The following is a 20,787-nucleotide window of genomic DNA, read 5'->3' as shown; positions in this document are numbered from 1 at the left end:
ATAAAATCGCGCGCGCCCGCCCATGACCGGCCGGCCATCGAGGGCGACGTGATTGATCAGAGTCTTCAAGACGGGCATGACGGGGAAGATGTCTTTCATTTGCCGTGCTACCTCTGTCATCTGAATATGGTAGACTAAAGACAAGTATCGTCAGACCTCTGTAGGCTATGCACTCCTATTTCTACGCACTCGTGTTTAACGGCAAGATTACCATTGCGAAGTTCACTAATTTTCCTCTGTATTGACTAACAAACAAGCCCTCAGATAGCAATTTCATGTCATCAAAGTCAATTTGAGGAGTGAGAAAATACAAGCATTTTCTTAGAAAACACTTAGAAATTTTCAGTCCACTCTCATAGGGTTTGTACACAGAGTGTTGAGTGAACTTCGTATATGGAAATCTTTCCGTGTTGAACTTATATTTTGCAACGCGTGCATCGAATGACGGTAGGCTCACTCAGCTGGAGTTACTCAAGTAGGCTAGGCCTTAGCCCCACTAGTGTGGCCGTCGGTATGCTGCGCTGAACCTCTGGCCACACACCGTGGTCCGCGCACTACTGAGGACGTTTTCATAAAATCTGCGGTCCGTTTCTTACATTCTCAGTTTCTTACTTTCTTATGGTTGTATTCTATGATGTCTCACCTATCACTTCTGGGATGCTTAGATGTAATGATGTTCAGTTTTCCGAGATATTCTTCAATCTTTCTGGAGCCCATATGCACTCGTGAAACGTCTGGTGATGGCAGCCATTTTGAATGTGACAAGAGATGACCTCAAGCTGTGACGTCGCGTTTATGCTAATTGCTTGTCAAGCGAGGGCTGTTTCCTGTGCCGTGGATCCTGAATAGAGATCAGTGCACGTGGCCCCCTGACGATAAATGCATGGTACAGGAAACAGCCGTCGCATTTGCAACTCGTGCCCTCGCTCGACAAGCAATTTGCATAAACGCGACGTCACAGCTTGAGGTCATCTCTTGTCACATTCAAAATGGCTGCCATCACAAGACACGAGTGCATATGGGCTCCAGAAAGATTCAAGAATATCTCGGAAAATTGAACATCATTACACCTAAGCATCCCAGAAGTGATAGATGGGACATCATAGACTACAACCATATATGTAAGAAAATGCCTGTAATTTTTATGAAAACGTCCTCAGTAGTGCGCGGACCACGGTGTGTGGCCAGAGGTTCAGCGCAGCATACCGCGGCAACACTAGTGGGGCTAGCTAGGCCTAGTAACGTGGCTAGTCATGCTGTTGTCATACCCTAGTCATAGCCATATTAAGCCTTGCAACTTGTAAGCTGGTAATATACAAATATTGGCGATTGTGTAGGATAGGACCCCTGTTTAGTTTCGATCAAATAAGAGTGAAGGGAGGGAAATCTTTCCGAAGGGAGTTTTTTATCACTATTTAAAGACGACCTTTTCAAACTAAAGGAAGCAACCTTGTCTCCAGTGACACCTTTTTTTGTAATTTTCAAATTACAATTTTTCTTTTTCGCGGTTTACGGTTGGTGCCATGCGATTCAGCACGCCTTGCGTGTTCATGGTATACATGGCGGTGATCGCCATCTTTATTTTCGTGTTGCAGTTGTTGTCATTGTCATTGTTTTTACCCCCAAATTTCCCTGAAAATTCAAAAAAAATTGCCCTCTGACATACGTTCATGTTCTTAATGTCGCAAACTATTTTGGTAAGTCATATAATTTATGAGTGGGTTTTATTCCTTTATACTAGGGAACCAGGCCCGTAGATATAGGATTGCCCAAATATTGAGTGGCTCAGAGTGGAATATTGAATGGGAGGAATATAATTATTATTGCGCGGTAAAATCTGGACTTTTCTGTTTCACGAGGCAAACTGAGCGATAATATTTCTCCCATTTCACAATTTAAAGCGTGACAAATTTTAGTCTGGTTCCATGCCAACACTGTCGTTGTGACTTTGTATTCACGAGATGGGAATCAGACCATTACAATTCTGGAATTTAGCCTATTTCCTTTAAAGAAAAACGTCCAGAGCCACAAATCACAAAAAAAATAATGTAAGGCCAAAAAAAAAGTAAGTCGGTCTCTGGACAGCGCGCGCGTCGATTGTAATCATGCGCGTCAATCTTTTTTTTTTCCAAAATGTTCTGCGGTAGCTCCAACAGCGCCCTCTATTGCCGCACCTCCTCAATTTTTTTTACCAAAGAGCACCAAGGAATGGGAAATTGCACCAAGGCAAATGATCGAGAGCACCAAGGCAAATGATGGAGGACACCAATGTACATGAGGACACCAAAAAAGCAAAATAGTACCCCACATTGTCTGTACAATCCAAGCTTGAAGAAAAAAAAAAGCAAAAAAAAAAAAAAAAAAGCCGCATCGCTGCGTCAATTCCGAAACTTTGGTCTGACAAAGACCAAATATTTTTTTTTTTTTTTGGCCTAATAGGTCTACTCTCAGTCTGTAATTAAATTTTGGAGTCAATTTCAAATGATAAGAGAAGATTATTCTAAATATTTTGGGATAACCTTTTTTTTTTTCCTGAAAATGTCACCAGCTGGGGTTTGAACCAGGGATCTCTCCCTCAAGAACTACGGTACATGCCCTTATCCACTAGGCCATCGGGTGCTGCACAACGGTGGAGGTAATTTAACACCTTTTATAATGCGCTGTACAATCTAGCAGGCTAAATATCATTTACTGAAAGAAAGCCGACTAAACTAGCTTTGCCCCCCCCCCCCCTCATCTGTCGGCCTTTGTGTGACGAAAAATTATGAAAGTCGGTGCATGCATAAAACAACTTGATATGAAGATACCCAGGAAATTTCAAACTAGTAGGTTAAAGCGTTTTTGAATTATCAGCTAATAAATTAGTCCTATGCACCAATGGTAATTCTGCTTTGTGTACCTACATGTACATATGGGGAAATTCAGTTTCCACAGCTCGCAGCGCCCAAAAAAAACTTTCGCTGCACTGTACCCCCGTATATAGTCGGAATTTTGCATCAAAATATGCACAAGACTCGAGGCTAAAAAGGCAGGAAGGGTCGGGTTGGGAAATCGTTCTTTGCAAGGGTATAGCGAAACAATGTTAGGGGAGATTCCTTCTAAAAAGAGGGGCTGCCTCCCTCTTTTTAAATTAAAAATTGGAGGAGAAAATTACATTATTTTGCCTAATGGCCGGGCTCTCTTCCTTTTCCTGAAAATAAACCTGATGGACTTTAAAGGACCTACATGTACATGTACTGGTACTGTTAAAGGTAAATCATGTCTCTAACATCTGGTATTTTTTTGTTTTGTTTTTTACTTAGCTCATCCGGTTTCGCCAGGATGCAACAGCTTTCCAGACTGAAATCTTCGCTTTCTGTGCTGCAGCCACCGTGCCGGAAAAAGCTGGCAACTTGGAATCAAGTTGCTGTGACAACTTTCAGCGGGAACCAGCACACCATCAATTTTTACCCATCCACTGAGACAGTCAATACAGCATCCTATAATGATCACAGTAATGTCTCATGCCAGTGCAAAATCTGTCCGCAGTTAAAATGGCAGTCATTCTCTTCGAGATTGAAATGTACAAGGGCGGGAAAATCATCAACAATAAGCCCAACTGAAACACTATTGCAAGCTACCCCTTCTCAGGCATCACTGCAGTCATGCCATCGATTTGGCGTGTTGTTGTCCACGTTTCGGGGCCACTGCCTTTTGAGATGCCTCAGCCAATCAGCTATAAGTGGGTCAAAGAGCCACCCACATATCTCCACTGGCCCCAAACCATGGATATCCTCACCAGGCCAAGGCCCCACTCCTCACAGATTGTTCAGCACATCTGTGCCAATGCGCACGACGTTCAATTCGGTGGAGGAGGTTCAAGTGCCGACTGTGACGGATATGAAGCGCCACCTGAAGAATGCTGAGATTGATTTCCAGACGGGCTACACCTGTTTGACGGCACCGTGCCCGTTCTGCAGTGGCGTGGTCGCAGGTGCCCGCAGCAAAGACGTTAAAACTATGTTCATCAACATGACAACTGGTATGTTTAATTTATAGCTCCATTGTTTAATGAACAGATCATCATCCCAGCACTGACTGCTACATGTATAATGCTGACCAAAGAACGCAAGCATCCATGCTCATGCACGACACCCGAGTACCCGACCGTTGATGTCAGGAACCGGTTCCAGATTATGGGATTGGGTACTCGGTTTTGGGGTATTCGGTTTTCAAAATCCGACCCGTAACCAACTTTAAATATTATTTGGTACGGTAGCGTAAATTATTTTAAATTAAAAATATTAGGTTTTCAAAATCCAAACCGAATAGTGGAATTCAGCAGAATTCTATGAAATTCGGATCCCAGTACTATATCTTTGACCATGTCACTGTATCTGCCAGTGCACCAAGGCCAGTGGCAGCTTGCAGAGCCTCCACGACAGCCTGGCCGTGGCTTGGCAACAAGGCTGCCAGGACTTGTCCTTCCTTGGTTATCCCGCCTCTGACACCAAAGGGTCATTCCATGCCAACTCAACAAATGGTGCACACCATCACCTCTTGGATTTTTTTCTTTTTTGGTGTACTGAAAGATACTTAGGAGAAATGCAAATTCTGAAAATTTGGGGTCTCTACGACTTTTCGTTCTTGCGCAACAGCATTTTGAAATTTGAGGTGGGCGGGGCCAAAAGTGCGTCGCGTCACGAAATTCAATGTTTAAAGGGCCATATATTTAAAACTATACCCCCCAGACATTTCAAACTTGGTAATCTGGGCTATTTTTTGCTGTAGATTTCAAATATTTAAACAGAAAGAAAGTAGCTTCTTTCATTTTTAAGTTAAAGGGGCCCCAAAATGGCCCAAAACTCATCTGGACCAATGTTCGGGGGGGTGTAAGTCAAAAATTAAAAATATTTTTTCACCAATTTTTTTGCCTGTAATAGCCCCCAAGTGAAACTACTTTCATGTAAAATCTTACACTTATATTAACTTCATTGAATGAGATATAGCCCTTGCAAAAAGCAAATTTCTTATTTTTACGATAACTTGACCCCCCCAAAAACCAACGTCAGACATTCCGCCCCAAATTTTGCTTCACATATGTTTGAGGTTGGTCCTTAGTGAAGTCCTCTAAAAAGTTTCATGTTGGTGTCTAAATGTCTTCAGTGGATAGCTGGGCTTTATAATGAGTCTACATGTATATCTTACGATGCTGGTTCCGTAACATACAAGTACATGTACATTGTACCAAGAATAACAGCAGTCGGTACATAAAGAATAAGTTGGGTATGAAACTTAGCTTACATTTGTACATGTAGACTTTTGATCAGTTGATATAATTGTTTACAGTTTCACAGGTGAAATTATGCATTCCTTGTGATGTAGTTTTGATGAAGTTGAATGAGTTGCATGATGGTTGGTTCACTAAGTTTGTATTGCCTTCCACCGCTATGTAGAAGTTCTGGTGTTGGTACGCAACACAACACATCAACAAATGGAATGTTACATTTATCTTCTCTTTGTGGCCAATAAAGAGTATTTGCTGATTCCGTCCTGTACATGAAGCAGACATACACATCCTCATGAAGTTGTGATACATCTTCTACAATAGCAATGTACCAAACATCATCATAGACCACACAAACATATTTTCCTGGGTTGAGGTCAGCTGCTACAATTGGTGCATGATGAGTTTCCTGCATTAACTAGGTTCCCCTTATCCATAATGAAAACTAAGATCAATCAGGTTAAAACCATAGACCCTTTACTCAAACTGAATCACTTCTCTTTGGTTCAGGTTAGTGCTATACTATGCTGTGCAAGTGAGAACTGGTTAATGTATACATGACATGCATGCTGTGTGATGAGCACATGGAAAGAATAAGACTCTCAAGTCATTTAACCTAATTTGCATATAATGCACACATAGGTCTACAAGCAACTGTTTATTGAGCAGGAAATGGGTAGTCTTGACCCGAGTCTATCAACTGTCTATCAACAGGGATTTTGTTGTGCTGGTTCCGTAAAATACAAGTACATGTACTTGTATGTTACGGAACCTGCAGCATCGTAAGATATAGACTCTTTATAAAGCCCAGCTATCCACTGAAGACATTTAGACACCAACATGAAACTTTTCAGAGGACTTCACTAAGGACCAACCTCAAACATATGTGAAGCAAAATTTGGTGCGGAATGTCTGACGTTGGTTTTTGGGGGGGTCAAGTTATCGTAAAAATAAGAAATTTGCTTTTTGCAAGGGCTATATCTCATTCAATGAAGTTAATATAAGTGTAAGATTTTACATGAAAGTAGTTTCAATTGGGGGCTATTACAGGCAAAAAAATTGGTGAAAAAAATATTTTCAATTTTTGACTTACACCCCCCCGAACATTGGTCCAGATGGGTTTTGGGCCATTTTGGGGCCCCTCTAACTTAAAAATGAAACAAGCTACTTTCTTTCTGTTTAAATATTTGAAATCTACAGCAAAAAATAGCCCAGATTACCAAGTTTGAAATGTCTGGGGGGTATAGTTTTAAATATATGGCCCTTTAAACATTGAATTTCGTGACGCGACGCACTTTTGGCCCCGCCCACCTCAAATTTCAAAATGCTGTTGCGCAAGAACGAAAAGTCGTAGAGACCCCAAATTTTCAGAATTTGCATTTCTCCTAAGTATCTTTCAGTACACCAAAAAAGAAAAAAATCCAAGAGGTGATGGTGTGCAACATTTGTTGAGTTGGCATGGAATGACCCCAAAAAGTTTTATGTAATTTGATTAGCTTTTCCCTTCTTTGACCAGGCCACTGTATCTGCCAGTGCACCAAGGCCAGGGGCAGCTGGCAGAGCCTCCACGACAGCCTAGCCGTCGCTCAGCAGCAAGGCTGCCAGGATCCGTCCTTCCTCGACGATCCCGCCGCTGCCACCGATGAAGAAGCGGAGGTGAGGGGTCAAGGGTCAGGCATGACCAAGGTCCAGGAGGTGTGGGAGGGGGCCGTGGAGTTGAGTGCCTGCAAGGGAGCTGTGATTGACCGGCTGCGAGCCTCAATGGGCATGGAGGTGAGAAATGGATCCTGTAGATCCTAAAAGGTAACAATTGAAGCCTCGCCGCATGAGCTTTAGGTGGTGCAGTGTCCCTACATGTAAGGGCTCCAGTACAGTGGGGGAGACAGGGCTTGTGTGCGCAACTTTCTTGCAGGTATGGCGTGAAGTACACACGATAATTGTATTCTGAATGTGCATAACAGGGATGTAGTTGATTCCATCACTAGTCCTCCAGTCCCAATTCAAATCACAAACTTTTCAAATCAGCTTTGGCAAAGGCAGTCCTTTGTTGTTCCACATTTACTTATTAATATTATTAATCATTTCTGGTAATGAAACCAAGGATTCCTCAAAAGCGCCCTAGGCACTGTAGCTCGCAAGCCTGAAGAAACCTGCGGAGAGAAGACAATGAGAAGAAGTTAAAGTTTTAGAGGTGGGAGGGAAAGCCCAGAAAAATATTCTGGGGAAAACCCACAGAATCAGGCAGGGACTGAAAACCCAATCCACATATTGGCCCAGGCGGGATTCATAATAAGCTTCTCTCTTGTTTTTTTTAAGCAAATCGCGACAGATACTCTAGAGCGATTCAACATCCGGTACAGCAAGAAACAGCGGGCGTTTGTCCTGCCCTTATATGGGCACGGTGAACAGCTGCAAGGGGTCAAAGTCCTTGAAGTCAAGAAGGTCACGGAAGGGTCAGAGGTCACAGAAACGCTGTACCCAAGGTCAGTGCCCGTAATTTCTTGATTTCGTGGGAGTCTGATTAGAAAGATGATTTTTGGTAGAACTTTGCTGTGGCAAACACATTTGGGTCCACAATAAGATTGTTTCAGTAGTAGTTTGTTGGCTTGGGCTGGCTTAAAATAGTCCATATAGTTGGGATTTTCTTTATTCAGTGGTGGGTTGAAATATTTTTTCCCAGAATGTTTTTTTCAGTTGACGAGTGTTTGATCATTTAAATGGTAGAATACTGCTTGGAGAGAGGACTCTCCAGGATAGAAGAAATCTTCTAGAGAAATATAATGACACTGAGTTGTGCTGTAAATACAATTTATTTTCACATGATTTGAATCAGACAAACCGAAAAATTTAGCAGTCTCTCCGGTATCGACCTATCACGGTAGAATCGTGTTAGAATCGCGTCAACGCAGCTGTGAAATATTTTCCAATTACGTGATTATACAAATGGACGCAAAACAGGCAAAATCTGAGACAAGCAAAACTTAGTGTACAAAAACTCCATAGGGTTGTGTAAGGGGCGTGGCTAACTCGCAAACGGCGATAGGTCAATTACAGTGGGTGATGAGCACCACAGCCCATAACCATGGAATGCTTGTTTGTGAATCATTACTCTAAGCAGGCTTAGTAAAGGCCGGCTTATTGCAGTGTGCCAAGTTTGGTGTCTTATCTAAGACCGTCTGAGAGCGATAGCCAGCTAAAAGCGGACTGGTTAAGCCAGCCGGCTAAGACCATGGTATTGCAATCCACCCCTGACAAACCACTGATGATAATGTCTTTTTGTTTCGTCTAATCAGACATAACCAGAACGGTTTATTCGGCTATCACCTGATTGGTTCAAGAGATGGAGAGATGGTTTTAGTCGCCAACGTCTTAGATGCGCTAGCTGTCCATCAGATGACTGGACAGACTGTGCTGGCCCTGCCCAATGGGAGCGCTTCTTTACAACAAGAGGTACGATTGGTTGATACACCTCATACATATTCATGCACCACAAAGCACTTCTCTCATTGGTCAATGTTGTAATGCATTAGGGAAGTGCAAGAAGCTTATTCGTTGTTTTTTCCAGAAAGAGGGGTGCTATGCGCCCCTCGGATGTTCAAAACGTCATATCCCACATCACAGCAGTCAACAATTGTTTGTTATACCTCTGTCTTGGATTCTTTGGATTGTGATGTAAAAATCATGAAAACAAACAGCAATAAACACAACAATCATGACAGTCAAACGTCAATTTACTTGCATGTCACATGCTCGAAACACCTGATCGTCTACTATTTAGCTACTCCAACTCATGTGTGAAAACATGGTGAAAATAGGGTACCAACGAAACAAGCGTTTCACTCCATACGTACCGTACGTACAAAGTCAGCTTGATCGTTCTAGGCCAATGAAAATAAAGTACTCAAGACAGAGGTATAATAAAGATTGAAAGAGTCTCATCAATTGTGTAATTTCCTCTTTTTGTGGTGACTGCCCAGTTTTCTGCCTGCCTTCTGAACCCTCAACTGTAGACCAAAAACTTTGAGGACCATTCTGACCAATTTTACTCACCCTTATAAATTACTCACTAACAATTCTTACCTCCATATTTCTCCAACATGGTTCCATATGGTGGTCCCAATTTTTTTTCTACACTTTTCAGAGGCAGATTTCTCAAAATCGATGAGACATGTTGAAACTACAAGATCCTGATGGTATATGGTGAAAACGGCATTGAAAACAAAGCTCAAAGTAAGAAATAGCGGCCATTTAGAGAAAAGAGGTAAAAAACTAGTTTGTCCACATCTATGGCAGTCGTGTAGACCTAATTACAATTATTGCAGTTATTTGTGTACGCAGTGCTATTGTGCTGACCATATCTGATAGACTTGCGTGTGGATAAACTGGTTTTTGACCATCTTTCTTTAAACCGTCGCCATTTCTTAATGTAGGCTTTATTTTCAGAGCCATTTTCCCCGTATACCACGAAGATGCTGTAGTTTAGGAATATCTTGAAACAATTTTAACACGTTTACCCAATTCCATGAAATCTACGTCTGAAAAAGTCTAAACATTGTTTTGGACGACCCTGTATTATGTGACGTTTCAGCTGTTGCCGCTGTTGGAGCAGTTCCATCAGATCACGCTGTGGTTTGGCAATGACATGAGGTCCTGGGAGGCGGCCAAACAGTTTGCTCGCAAGCTCAACACCAAACGCTGCTACTTCATCAGGTATGACTTGGCAGTCCAAGAAAAGCCAGGATTGTAAAAAGAAGAATTTCAAATAGGAGGTGAACCGATTGATTGCTTCAATGGGCAGGCTTGGCAGTATGACAAGTGTTGCATGTTGCTGCTTTTGGCAGAGTTTCTGGCCAAAGTGTACCCTGGAGGGTAAGGGTAGTCCCACTTGTTTGTCTTTTTTATTATTTTTTCCTTTTTATCAAGCATGGCGGGCAACTTTTTAAGCATGGCGGCAGCTTTTAAAGCTTGGCGGGTTCCGGGATTATTTTTGCCGAAAAATTTTGATTTTCGCAAAAGTCAACATTTTTCAGCCCACTTCTTGTACAATTAAACACCACAAGAGTCATTTCAACAGTACTTGTGTGATATTTCTTGCCGAAACCTCATATGTTTCAATACTCTGGGGTGTGCACTGGAGCGTAAATTGTACAACAATAGGCCGTGCACAACGGCCAATTCAAGATCAACACACGGTCCGCCTCCACAGACTTCATGGACTTGGTGTGTACAAAAGGCACGAGGGATTAACATGTTTAGACGTCACCCAGAGGCGAGTCGAGGCAGTCTTGACGTCTTAATCGTCAGCCGTCTCAATCGACTTCGTCTCGGTCCATTAACAGCGGTCACCCCCAAACCCGGTCAATATTTGATTGATAAGAGACCACGGGCAAATGCCTATGTCTAACGAATGAATGAATGAATTAAGACCAGATCCTCACACTGTTATTCCCTTATCCCCCCCCCCCCCCCCAAAAAAAGGCTCTGGTTTCTGGTCTGCGTGCGCGTCGCTTCAGCCATGTGCCTTGGCAAAATTGAAACTTTTTTTTTCAATGTAAGATGTTGTCACAAAACCGCCAAACTCACTAGTTTTAACTGGAATCCTGCTGCTGCACAATTCCAACGTGTTTTTAGATGGGGTTACGATCGAGTATAAGCTTTATGTGGCCTCTCTGGGTTCCCATATATTTTGCACTAAATTTAGTCGGGCACCATTTGCAGTCATTAGCCGACATTTGAAGAAAAAAAAAGTAAGAAAAAAAAAGAAAAGCTGTGTCGCCGCACCACTTTTGGACAAGCTCCATACCAGAAACCAAAGACTTTTTTGGGGGGCCTTAGTAAAATACATGTGAAGATGCAGTTCTCATACCTAAGGTCTCTCACACTTGAAGGAATGTGTACTGTGTGGCCCTGCAACATGCATAAAAACAAGTAGCAATGCCATGAATATTCATTTGTTTCAAAGAATTTATTGATTTATCCATGTTCCCACAGGCCACTGGATTGTCACCCGCCAGCACTGGTGGCCCTGCAACAGGGATTGAGCCTGCGGAGCATTCTCAAGCAGGCCCATCCCGTGAGCCACAAGTCCATCGTGTCCTTCCGGTCGTTGCGGGAAGAGGTGCTGGGGGAGTTGTCTCATTCTGAGCAAGTGGCCGGGGTTAAGGTGAGCAGATATGACCCATGTTACCAGTCTGATGCAATCTACCGTAGTGAGGAATAAGCCCTAACAGAATCTGTATTGCCTTTAGACAGTGTTGAGTCCATTCTTAGCCAAAAGAAATTGTAAAAAAAATTGCTCAGCTGTCAGATTTGTGTGTGATTTGTTTAGTTCCATGTAAGGAAACTTCCATCAGAGTTTCTGCCCAGTTTTTAAAAAAACCTGCATTTTTAAGAGTTTTAGACTAAAGTTAGAGAAATTTCTAAGTCTTCTCACAGTTCATGAAAATCAAATGAGGGATGTTACAAAAAGTTTTTGAGATGGGTCATGTTTTTGGACTCCACATTAGACCCCCAGAGTTATGGTGTCAAGATGCATAGGTCTAGGGCTAATTTCGCAGCGCCGCTAAGCACATGATTTTCTGCTAACAGAGCCTCCGTCTATTTCACGGAGACCGTAAGCAGTAAGCACAGCAACAGGCATGCTTACCTCAGAGGAAAAAGTTACTTTCATGCTGCCAGGGGTGTGAAATCTCAGCTTTTAAGCTGATTTCAGCTTTTTTTTGTTTTGGATTTCAGCTTTTTCCCTCACTTGCTGTGTACAAAAGTATAGGAGATTTCCAAAGTTCAGCTTTTTTACACCTTTTTCAGCTGTTTTCAGCTATTTTTATCAGTAGTCACTCACACCCCTGTGCTGCTTCGCTGCACATATACCCATGAAAAGCAGTTTGATTCTTTGTGTGACCAGAAAAAAAGGATGCAATTAGACTCACATTAGACTCACAATTAAAATCAGTGACGTAAAAATAGAAATTTCATTGCGTGTGCAACCGTTAGCACATCCGTGCCATAAAATACCAACAGTGCTTAAGGAATAGCACAATTTTCTCACTATAGTAAGCACATATTTTCTGGAAACTGTTAAGCAGCTTCATAATGAATTGGGCGTGCCACAGTAATTAAATTTCAATTTCCATCTGTTTGGCTTTTGACAGTGGAGGCGGTTCCCCACACTGAACAAACTACTCAAGGGCCATCGGCGCGGCGAATTGTCAGTTTTCACCGGGCCCACTGGTTCTGGGAAAACCACCTTCATGGCGGAATATTCCCTTGATCTCTGCACACAAGGGGTAAGTATGGCTGCGAAAGACGCATTTACATGCCTTCGGCCCGACCACGTTGTAGCCGCGCCCTTCGCAATGTGAAAACTTATGTCAATAACCTCAAATTCACATTTGTTTATAGTTCCAAAATGGGATTGTTACAGTATCCTCAAGAATAAGGTCTATAAGTTTCTCTGCAATGGACCTTTCTGAATTTATCATGTTTAATACTCTCTTGTGAAGCATTTCCTTGAAATGTTCCAGGTAAACATCCAATAAAAATTTGGGCGATTCACAATGGAGTGCACCACCAAGAGTTTGCCATGGAGAGTTCAGACTTGTTCAAGTTTACTGTCAACAAAACATGGGCCATTTGAATGAGTGTCAGTAGACAACTTGAGCTAATTGGTTATAGATGGCGGCATAGCGTTCTGCTGCCTTACAAAAAAACACCATATTGATAAAAAGACAAGAAAATGGCAAACAGATCCTCGAATCATGTACGCTTACGAAACTACCGACCGGAAAAACTAACAATATCAAATGTCCTGCGCTGCAAATTTGTCGACCATCTCCCACAATGCACTGGGAAAAGTTAACTCTCCGTGGCAAACTCTTGGTGGCGCACTGCATTGTGAATCGCCCAAATTGGAAGCAATTGATACTACTTAAACTCAATGCATGCTGGAAAATGCTGCCTCAAGAGTTGCCTTTTGATAACCACTGGACAAATTTGACTTTTGACAACTTGGGCAACTTCATGTTTTTTTCTTCTTTATTTCTTCGATGCTCAGGTCAACACACTTTGGGGAAGTTTTGAGATCCAGAATGTTCGTCTTGCCAAGGTCATGCTGTCCCAATTTGCACAGTGAGTTACTTCAAATATTTACAGGATTGCAATTTCCCTCCCCCTTACTAAGGCCCAAAAAAATAGTCGGTCTCTGGTCAGACCAAAGTTCAAAATTGATGCGGCGATGCGGGGGGTTGGTTTTTTTATGATGCTTTATTGTTTTCTTCAAAACGACCGCATGCCAGAAGCTATTCAGCCCTATGTTGGCGGTTTTCCATTTTATCAATGCCCTTGTTCAAGGGGCGCTAGTCAGAGCACCAGAATGGCTATCCAGTGGTTGCAGGTTCAACCCCGCTTCAGTCAAATTCAGTGACAAAATGGGGAACAGCCAACATAGGGCTGGATAGCTCAGTTGGTAGAGCACCGGAACGGCAATCCGGAGGTCTCAGGTTCAAATCCCGCTGCAGTCAATTTGTCAGTGTTGAACTTTTAAAAATTGGTTTCTTATTTTGTTAACTCTCGTTCCTGCTTGTTCCAGACTCAATTTGGAGAAGAATCTGGACAAGTTCGACAAGTGGGCCGACAAGTTTGAGATGTTGCCTCTGTACTTCATGACGTTCCATGGCCAACAGACTATGAAGGCTGTTATTGAGGTATGGCAAGTGCACACTGTTTTCTGGGATCACCGAGGACAGGGGGAGGGGAGTTTGTGGTTCAGCAGTTAACCCTTAAGTCACTGTAGTTCCCTAAACTGCCCTGCCTATTACTCCCTGTATCGCCCAAAACCACCCTGCCTATTACTCCCTGTATCGCCCAAAACCACCCTGCCTATTACTCCCTGTATCGCCCAAAAACCACCCTGCCTATTACTCCCTGTATCGCCCAAAACCACCCTGCCTATTACTCCCTGTATCGCCCAAAACCACCCTGCCTATTACTCCCTGTATAGCCCAAAACCACCCTGCCTATTACTCCCTGTAGCGCCCAAAACCACCCTGCCTATTACTCCCTGTATCGCCCAAAACCACCCTGCCTATTACTCCCTGTAATGCCCCAAACCACCCTGCCTATTACTCCCTGTAGCGCCCAAAACCGTCCTGCCTATCACTCCCTGTATCGTCCAAAACCACCCTGCGTATTACTCTCTGTAGCGCCCAAACCACCCTGCCTATTACTCCCTGTATCGCCCAAAACCACCCTGCCTAGGCTATTACTCCCTGTATCGCCCAAAACCACCCTGCCTATTACTCCCTGTATCGCCCAAAATCGCCCTGCCTGTTACTCCCTGTACTGCCCAAAACCCCCGTGCCTATTACTCCCTGTACTGCCCAAAACCGCCCTGCCTGTTACTCCCTGTAGTGCACCAAACCCCCTGCGTATTACTCCCCGTAGCGCCCCAAACCGCTCTGCCTATTTCTCACTGTAGCGCTTAAAACCGCCCTGCCTATTACTCCCTGCAGCATCTGAAATCCCCTGCCTATTACTCCCTGTAGCGCCCCAAACTGCCCTGCCTATTACTCCCTGTAGGGTACCTGTGAGGGCAGAGATGGTTACTGTGATTGAATTAGCTTCCTTGCACCTAACAGGCTGCATCGAGCTGTATACTCCCCAGGGAGCTGAGATGGTATCTGGAATGTTTAATTGGCCCAATGATCAGGGGTAATAATAATGTAAAGCGCTTTGATCTTAGTTAAAAGCACTATAAAAGAACCTGTTTTTAGTATAATTTATTATTATTAAGGTCAGTCATTGCAAAAATGTTGAAAAGACATGAATCTGGGTCTGAGAAATATTTCCAATCTTGTTAGGAAATAGTTTGAAAATGCAATCGATTCTCCATAGACTTTGTACACAACCATATAGCCAACAGAGTCATTTCTAAAATGTTTTTTTAGTAGAAATGGTAAGGTCTTGCCATCAGAGTACAAGTTTATTAATCCACAGCTGTTAACAAAAACGTCATTCTGACATGTAAATCTGTATTTAGTCTCCAAAGCAAATCATGTCATTCTACCAAATTTCACCATCTTCTCAAAACACGGTCAAGTCACACCATTAGGTGGAAATCGAAACCACTTGGGTCCCAATTCGCACCTCAACAACTATTAATCCCACCAATTTCTTGAACCAGGCAACTTGCGCTATCCATTAAATTCTACACGTCCGGATATATAATGCCGCTTCCGCAAAAAACAGGAACCAGTTTATACCGGCCCGTTCGAGAAAAACTAAAAAGCGCGTTGGGGTTATTTAGATGGAGGGGATTAGTCTATTTATCCGAGGGGGAAGTCCTGGATTTCCTGTTGAACTGTACAAGGTTGCAATGGACTCCGAGATTAAAAAAAAAAAAACCTGGTTGGCGATTGGTAGCCACTGATACGGATGTTTACCAGAAATTTGGCACTGAACACTCTCCAGCTGTGGACAATTTAAAATGAACGTTTCAGAGGTGCAAAGCTACAAGGTGGATAAGTCACGATAAGTGATTTTTATTTTTTTCTATCTTTCTCATGCTTCCAAGGTAATAAGTGAAATATACACCGCACAAAATAAAAGAAAGTCCACACTCATTGGAGGGGTCATAATTTTGAATCTGATCGTCTTTATGATGATTTCATTTATATAGACCTTTAGGGGATGTTGTTAGCTACATTTTGATGCCCCTTTTGCTACCAACGACTGTAAATTGTCCAAGATTGACAACGGTTTATGAAAAATGATGCAGTTTGAAAAGTTGCAAATTTAAAGAGTACGCGAGTGGAAATTGCTTCATGACAATGTCACACTGCCCGAAACGAACGGCAGGGAATACCGATCGCACAGTGCTTGCATGCATGGGAGCACGCAAAATTGAATTACCCACACTTTGTTCGGGCACTGTGCAGTCGATAGGGGCCAATTATTGGCATGTGTGTTTGGTTACACTTAGCAATTTCGCCTCGTGTAATCTTTAAATTTGCAACTTTTCAAACTGCATCAGTTTTCATAAATTGTTGTCAATGTTGGACGATTTACAGTCTTTGGTAGCAAACGGTGTATCAAAATGTAGCTAACAACATTCCCCAAAGGTCTATATAAATGACGTCATCATAAGACGATCAGATTCAAAATTTTGAGTGTGGACTTTCTGTTTTTGCGGTGTTTACTATACTGTTGATGTTTAATCCTGTTCATAAAACTAAGGGTCCTCAAAAGTGCACAAGCACAGTGGCTTGGAAGTCTGAACGAAATCTGTAGAGTGAAAAAGTTGAAGGAATATTCAATTCAAGAAGCAAAAGTAGTAAAGTCTGTCATAAGCCAATATGGCCCATCTGGCCAGCGTTTATCTCCGGTTTCCTGGACACGAAATGACTGAGAATATTTCCATTCCCCCGATGGGATGCCAGTCCATCGCAGGTTACTCCCCAGCTAAACCTGGTACCCATTTATACTCCTAGGTAGAGAGAGGCAAGCTGGGGTAAAGTAGCTTGCCCAAGGACACAACAGAAGCTAAATTCAAACCCCTGACCCTCTCATCATGAGTCACGAACCCTAACCACTAGCCCACACTCCCGTCAAAAGAATATCTTATAAAATCAGGCAGGAACTGAACTGTGAAGCTAAGGTTGAGATTTTTTTTTTTTTTTAAAGATGAAGCTTTTATTTCTCTGTTACCCAGGCCATGTCCCATGCCGTTTATGTGCACGACATCGAGCACGTTATAGTCGACAACTTGCAGTTCATGGTGGGTTACTCGGACAAGTCGTTTATGATGGAACGCTTCGCCATGTACGACCACATCATAGCCGCCTTCCGCAAGTTTGCCACCAGCAATAACTGTCATGTGACGGTCGTCATCCACCCAAGAAAGGTAGTGCTAATAAATCATCAAATTAATCTTAAGGGTAAAAGTAAGTCGGGTCTCTCTCTTCGGCAAAGTTTTGATCGAACAAACGAAAAAGACTAAAACACAATTACAACCTGGACAATTCCGTAAATTAGGACGTACATGTCAGACATTTGAATGAGCTACTGTTGGAAAAGTGAATGTGATACATCGCTAATAATGTGACATCCATTGAGTGGAAAAGAATTACAGACCAAACTAAGGTACCACCACCTTAACGACCTTGTCCTTTCATATCATGTGGTCGGACGTACGTTGGATTTTATGGAATTGCCCGACTGTGACCTCTGAAATGTTAGCAGCGCTCTACTGAATGAGTTCAGATTTAAATGTATCGCCCCAATTATTTCTGTGTGTCTGTTAGTTCATCAAAGATAATCTGTGTATGATTTTTTTGAGTGATTGAAAAATTAAAATCGGAATTAAATTGCTGTTCTTTTGTATTTATATGAGGTATGAGCAATTGAGACATTGTACGGGAAATTCCACGAACGAGAAATAGCCGGTGATTTAGTGTGGTGCTTAAATGTTTATCTGTCTTTAGTAATTAATTTATATTTAATATTTACATGTATATTTGACTAAACAAACTGCAGACTGTATTCAAAAATATGCTGTTCTTCCGTAATTCATTGACATCATAATCACACAAAAATAATGTGCTTATATAGCGCTTTATACCAAAGGTCTCAAAGCACTTCACAATAATTAGCCCTGTTCATCGGCCATGAGAGTTTTTTTTCTGCAGCAGCTCAAGATCATCGCATTCTGGTCTCTACCTTCACAGGTACCCATTTATACTCCTGGGTGGAGAGAGGCAATTGTAGTCAAGTGTTGACCACTTGCAGTTTATGGTAGGCTATACTGATAATAAGTCATTCATGATGGACCGCTTCGCCATGTACGACCACATCATAGCCACCTTCTGCAATGATCCATTAAATATATTTTTTTCAGCAGAGCCTTGATTACAAACTTTTCCTGATGAAATGAATTTCTTTTTGGTTTAAATAAATTCCTCAGGAGAATGCCATGGAGGAGCTTCAGGCCGCATCCATCTTCGGCAGTGCCAAGGCATCCCAAGAAGCTGACAATGTCTTCATACTCCAGGATCGCAGACTGACTGCTCTCAGGGGGCGCAAGTACATACAGGTATGGGAAGTAAAACGTCTAAGAAATATAACACCTGAGAGCTTTCACTCATACCCACTGTTCTAACCGAAGGGCATTGGTGACAAAAGTAAAACGTCTAAGAAATAAAACACCCAAGAGTTTTTACTCATACCCAATGTTCTACCTGAAGGGCATTGGTGACGGCTTGTGTGTATCGAAAGGGGAGGGGCATGGGGGAGAGTGCCCCCTTGTTCTCGAGGCCTGTGCTCCGCTGCCTCCCCTGTGGCGGTGTGCAACCCCCCCCCCCTCCCCCCCCCCCCCAGCTGAGAATTGGGAGAATGCAGAATATAGCTTCCCATTGTGTGAATTGATGACTAAACCCATTTTGTGCCCCCCCCCCTCCAGAAAATGAGGCCCCATTAATTGCCCCCCCCCCCCCCCCCCCCCCTGCAAATAGGATCCTAGAAACACTACTGTGGAGTGCTGTGGCCTCGTGGTTAAGGGCACTGGTTTCGTGGTCTGTGGGTAAAGCTGCAGGTTGTGGGTTTGAGTCCAGCCGGGGTCATGGTGTGTGTGCCCTTGGGCAAGGCACTCTGTCACTCATTGCTTCTCTCCACCCAGGAGTAAATGGGTACCTGTGAGGGCAGAGATGGTTATTGTGATTGAATAAGCTTGCTTGCGCCTAACAGGCAGCATCGAGCTGTATACTCCCCAGGGAGCCGAGATGGTATTTGGAATGTTTAATTGGCCCAATGATCAGGGGTAATAATAATACTGTAAGCGCTGTGATTTAGTTTACTAATAAGAGCGTTCTTAAATGCCGATTATTATTATTATTACTACTGACAATGAGCGATTCAGTTAAAAATATTCGATAGGAAACTTGTACCACATATAGTAGTTATGTAACGATTTAGGAAATACAGTATGAAAAGTTAAGTGAGTTATATGCCTTACTTCTGCCTTAACCATCCCCATCACCTCCCCCCAACTACCCCCCCCCCCCCCACCCCCTCACCTCTAAACCTCTTAATGTTTGGCCGTCAAACTTTCATGGCCAAATACGGTGGTGGCTTCTATCAGTGGGACCGGTGGGACCGGTCCCAGCCGGTGCCTGTTGTTGATACTGGCCGTAGGAATAAACAGTTTAATGCTGGCACGGCAAGTGGAAATTTTGCACAGGAATTGGAATTAGGCATTTCTGGCCCCTGTGCGGATTATCCCATCACCGCATCGCGACTCATCTGTTTTTGAAGACCTGTCTCGGTGAATCAGAGGCTAGTCGCGTGGAAGTTTACCGTAAACATTTCTGGAAACCTTCCCCTTCAAGATGCAAAAGTGAATTTTTTGTCTCCAAACGAATTTTCAATTTGTACATTTTGTACTAACAAAAAAAACAACTTTGTTCTGCTTGTTACCCCCTGTAACGCCCCAAACCGCCCTGCTTGTTACTCCCTGTACTACCCCAAACTGCCCTGTCTGTTACTCCTTGTACTGCCCCAAACCACCCTGCCTGTTACTCCCTGTACTGCCCTAAACCACCCTGCCTGTTACTCCCTGTACCACCCCAAACTGCCCTGCTTATTACTCCCTGTACTGCCCCAAACTGCCCTGCCTGTTACTCCCTGTACTTCCTTAAACCACCCTGCCCGTTACTCCCTGTACCGTCCCAAACCGCCCTGCATGTTACTCTCTGTACCGTCCCAAACCACCCTGCCTGTTATTTCTTGTACTGCCCCAAACCGCCCTGCTTATTGCTCCCTGTATTGCCCCAACCGCCCTGCTTGTTACTTACCCTGCCTGTTTCTCCCTGTTCTGCCCCAAACCGCCCTGCCTGTTACTCCCTGTACCGACTCAAACCACCCTGCTCTTGACTCCTTGTACCACCCCAAACCATCCTGCCTGTTACTCCCTGTACTGCCCCAAACCGCCTGCCTGTTACTCCCTGTACTGCCCCAAACCGCCCTGCCTGTTACTCCCTGTTCTGCCCTAAACCACCCTGCTTTTACTCCCCGTTCTGCCCCAATTTGCCAAGCAGGGTTTATGGATTGTTCCGGGAATAAATACAGCATCATACAATGAAATGCAATTGCTAATGGGTTCGTTTATACCTGATCTCTCGCAGATTGTCAAGAATAGATTTGACGGGGACCTGGGCATCATGCCGCTACACTTTAACAAGGAGACGCGGACCATGTCACCTCCTTCCAAATCACGGAGCAAAAAAGCGGCCGGGGCAAAGGTCGCCAGGCCGGGCGAAGCCGACGAATCGGAAGACTCGTACGAACTCTTTGAGGAGCTGATGTTGGTGAGCAGGCAGGAGGATGAACTTGGAAGGGGTGAATGAACCAATCAGAGGCTCTGATATATGTGGCAGCAAATGGGAAGGGCCAATCACAACAGTTCTTACATTCATGGCGGAGGAGAAAGGACAAATCACAGGAATCCTGAAGCGTGTTAAACCAATCACAGG

The 20,787-nt window shown here is 43.4% G+C and overlaps 1 protein-coding gene across 3 annotated transcripts; it reads left to right on the top strand.

Annotated features, from left to right (window-relative positions):
* LOC119721211 (twinkle protein, mitochondrial-like) lies at window positions 1-20,787 on the top strand. Of its 3 annotated transcripts, none has more exons than XM_038191166.1 (14): window positions 2-129; window positions 2,549-2,635; window positions 3,303-4,021; window positions 6,783-7,039; window positions 7,583-7,749; window positions 8,560-8,716; window positions 9,855-9,976; window positions 11,258-11,429; window positions 12,418-12,552; window positions 13,320-13,393; window positions 13,854-13,968; window positions 16,974-17,165; window positions 18,225-18,353; window positions 20,440-20,787. In XM_038191166.1, exons 2-14 carry the CDS (start codon window positions 2,592-2,594, stop codon window positions 20,659-20,661), a joined length of 2,505 nt encoding a protein of 834 aa, XP_038047094.1. In that variant the 5' UTR covers window positions 2-129; window positions 2,549-2,591; the 3' UTR covers window positions 20,662-20,787. The 3 variants fall into 3 exon arrangements, with proteins under 3 accessions (XP_038047111.1, XP_038047094.1, XP_038047103.1); XM_038191175.1 differs by lacking the exon at window positions 2-129 and adding an exon at window positions 429-447; XM_038191183.1 differs by lacking the exon at window positions 2,549-2,635 and having other exon boundaries at window positions 1-129.

The sequence above is a fragment of the Patiria miniata genome, unplaced genomic scaffold (assembly GCF_015706575.1).
Source record: "Patiria miniata isolate m_02_andy unplaced genomic scaffold, ASM1570657v1 HiC_scaffold_1, whole genome shotgun sequence".
Lineage (NCBI taxonomy): Eukaryota > Metazoa > Echinodermata > Asteroidea > Valvatida > Asterinidae > Patiria > Patiria miniata.
Note: the sequence above shows the minus strand (reverse complement) of the source record. Positions and strands in the feature narration are given on the sequence as shown.